At 33.6% G+C, this 3,589-nt stretch overlaps 1 protein-coding gene across 1 annotated transcript; it reads left to right on the forward strand.

Moving 5' to 3' along the window:
- The first annotated feature begins 520 nt into the window (after nt 1-520).
- On the forward strand, nt 521-1,404 carry LOC139902413 (uncharacterized). The gene is made up of 2 exons (XM_071885042.1): nt 521-686; nt 794-1,404. Exons 1-2 carry the CDS (start codon nt 521-523, stop codon nt 1,402-1,404), a joined length of 777 nt encoding a protein of 258 aa, XP_071741143.1.
- The last annotated feature ends 2,185 nt before the right edge of the window (nt 1,405-3,589 follow it).

The following is a 3,589-nucleotide window of genomic DNA, read 5'->3' on the forward strand; positions in this document are numbered from 1 at the left end:
AATTCTAATAAATTGAAAGTATGTTTAAAACATAATAATTATATATTATAATTATTAAAATTAAATTACATTATACTTTGGCTTGCTAGTACGCTAAGTGTGGTCCGTTTCTAGTTGCCGTTAACCGTACCGGATTCCCGGAACGTTAACTGATCGTTAAAACGCATCCCACCAAGTTTAATTCATTAAATATATAATAAATCAAATATGTTTTTCTTAAAGTTAATAATTATTAAAAATAATTATTTTCTCGTTCTTCAGAGTCCCGTAAACTGAAAAGCTTTCTAGACGATTAACTTAATCGTAACGTTTTCTAGTTATTTCGCTATCCGAAATAAGTTCATAAATTAATATAACATATTAATTCAAGTAATCCACTAGGATCAAATATGCATTTAATTCTATTAAATACGCAAAGTCTAAGTAAACACTGTTAAATACTTAACGGACAAGTAACGATAGTAAACAGAAAAAGTCGGGTTGTTACAATTCAAGATATAGAACTATTGCCACATAGTTAATGCGCATAGGGTATTACTGGACCACTATCCATAACGATGCGTCAGTAGTTATGAGGGCATGCCGGTCGTGTCAACAGCACATGCCAAATGGGTGGAGGCAAAGACATTGTCAACAATTACTAGCAGGCGCATTCGAAACTTCTTTTGGGAAGACATTATGTGCAGGTTTGGTATCCCCAATGAAATTGTCAACGATAATGGCACCCAGTTTGAGGGAGAACCCTTCATATCCTGGTGTCAAGAATTGAACAGCAAGTAGTCTTTTACTTCAGTCGCTCACCCACAGGCAAACGAACAATGTGAATTAACGAACCGAGATATCATTAGGGGAATAAAGGCACGCTTGGGATTGTATGGAAATGAGTGGGTTGATGAGCTCCCCAGTGTTTTATGGGCGCATTATACTACTCACAAGAATAACACAGGTGAAACACCGTTTAGTTTGGTCTATGGAACGGAAGCTGTAATCCCCGCTGAGTTGTTGGTTCCAACAAAGTGGATACTGAGCTTTAGCGAGTCAAGTAATGATGAAGGCTTGCACGCTAATCTAGATATGTTAGAGGAGTGCAGAGAGATCGCATCCATACGTGAAGCAGTCAACAAACAGAAAATATCTACGTATTATGATAAACGCGCCAAGCCAATGTCATCTAGAATTGGGGATTTTGTATGGCGCAATAATGAGGCAAGTCGTGCAGAGAATACTGGGAAACTGAGGCCAACTGGTAAGGTCATTATGAAGTTATTGGCACAAGTGCAACAGGCTCTTATATCCTTGCAGGATTTGATGGAGAATGAGTACGTGGCATGCAACCAATTTGAAAAGATGTTACTTATAATTGTAAGACAGCAACACTTGGGATTGATCACCCCGCTCTTTTAAGCACTTGCATTTTTTAGTTTAATTAAAATATTGCTTTATTTACTTATGAGACAACTCATATTTCTATTATGGTTGCAAGAAGTTGTCATTTAGCTATGACTTGTGAATTTGATTTGTTTTGCAATAAATATATTTAATTTCTTAATAGAAGTGTTTGGTTACATTTTGAGGCACAATATGATAGCAATAATGTGCATCCTGCCTCTTTAAGGGATGATCTCTAGCTCCCGCGTGACAGAAGCCTGTTTGGTTATAAGGTTACAAGGTTAGATTTTAGGGTCGGTAACGGACATTGGTTTGTCTAGACCAACACACTCTCGCAGACTAGAAGACTGCAAGTCATGACTATAAATGACAATCATTGGGGTTGCTTGCCCACTGGCCTAAGTGTTGGTTCACTTAGAAGACTCTAGATATTTTACTTATTAATGCAATGAAAAGCGTCGACTATGTGCACAATAGTATGCGTCGGTTAGCATTATTAAATTTGGAGTATAAACGAGTATACATTGGCTTGTATGCAAATAATAATTTAAGTTTTGAGAACTTAAAACGCCTTTTGACGCGAACAATTGATGTGTGCAGCGGGGTGTACGAAATAGTATTAATTTTTACTACAAAATGCGACGAAATATTACACAAGTTTTATTTATTTATTTATCGAGTGGATATACCTAAACCTTGCTACAACACTTATAGGCAGTGTACCTAATCGTAGAGTAGTGTAGTTTTTAGTAAGTCCGATTCGTTCCACAGGGAGCTGGTGAAGTTAACGCTATATTATTAAGTTTATTTGTAAAAATATATATATAAATAAGTAGTAGTATTATTATAAAATGGGGGTTTTACCGTTTAATGACCGGTTTGTCGATTTTAAGCGTAAAAATAAATGACAAAAATTAAAGTGCGTAAAATAAATTGCGATAAATAAAATGACAGAAAATAAAATGACAGAAAATAAAAGTGCGATGAAAAATACAATAAAACAATTATGCTTATTTAAACTTCCGTAATCATGATGTTTAACGTTTTGATTTTAATTAATTGTTACTCGGGTTAATTGTCCTTTGTCATGGTTTATTTGATACCTATCTGGTTTTTATCCATAATAGTCCATCGGTCATAAATATAAAGTGCGAGTGTCCTCGTCAAATTACCCTTATACCCGAAGTCAAATATTCCAACTAATTAAGGATTTAAACTGTGACGCAGTTATCACTTCTGTCAACAATTACACCAGTTATCACTGTATGTAATCTACCCCTGTTTTGATTAGATATGAATATTAATTTACCCACTTTATCAGTTTGAATAATCAATTACCCAACCCGAATAATTAATTAAATGATTATAATAGATTCCATATGAACGTCACTAAATAGGACAACCATAATCATTATTAATTATTAGGATAATTAATTTGAAGATAGGTTCGACAGACTCCAATGAGTTGTCACTTAATTAGACAATACCCCCCATCTATTAATAGTCAATAGTCCAATCCATAAGTGTCGGTCTTTTGCCCAAACCTTAATTATGGTACAAAATCCAATAACCCCGTCTTAATATTTAGTCAAACATCACGATTACTTCGGCTTAAATAAGCATAATAATAACTTAGTTACGAGACATTAATTTAAAAAAAAAAAAGAACATAACTTACAGTGATTATTAATCGCGTAGCGTTACACGGACAGAGTTCCTACTTTAAAACCCGTAAAATATTTCTTACAATAACCCAATTATTATTAAACTTAAATTAAACTTAATATTATAAATATAAATATATATATTCTTACAGAGGGAAAGAAAGAAAAATGAAGTGAAGGTGTTTTTTTTCATTACTACATGAATTCCATTTTATAGGCAAATGTTGATTTGAAATTTTCACTTATGACCCCTTAACTATGCTCAATTAACAACTTTTTATTATTTATTATTATTCTTATTATGAATTATTTAAATATTATATTATATTCTTGTGCATAGTTGACTTGTACTTTCAGCTCCGTTGCGTCGAGCGTTGATAGTTGGCTCGGGTACCGGTTCCGGATTTTCGAACGTCCTTGCGTACAATTTAATATCTTGTACTTTGCGTTTTGAATCTTGTACTCTTGTAATTTCGAGACGTTTCTTATCAATAATTGGAACCTTTTTGATTGTATCTTGTACATTTGAGCTTTTT

Source organism: Rutidosis leptorrhynchoides, chromosome 3 (assembly GCF_046630445.1).
Source record: "Rutidosis leptorrhynchoides isolate AG116_Rl617_1_P2 chromosome 3, CSIRO_AGI_Rlap_v1, whole genome shotgun sequence".
Taxonomy (NCBI): Eukaryota; Viridiplantae; Streptophyta; class Magnoliopsida; order Asterales; family Asteraceae; genus Rutidosis; species Rutidosis leptorrhynchoides.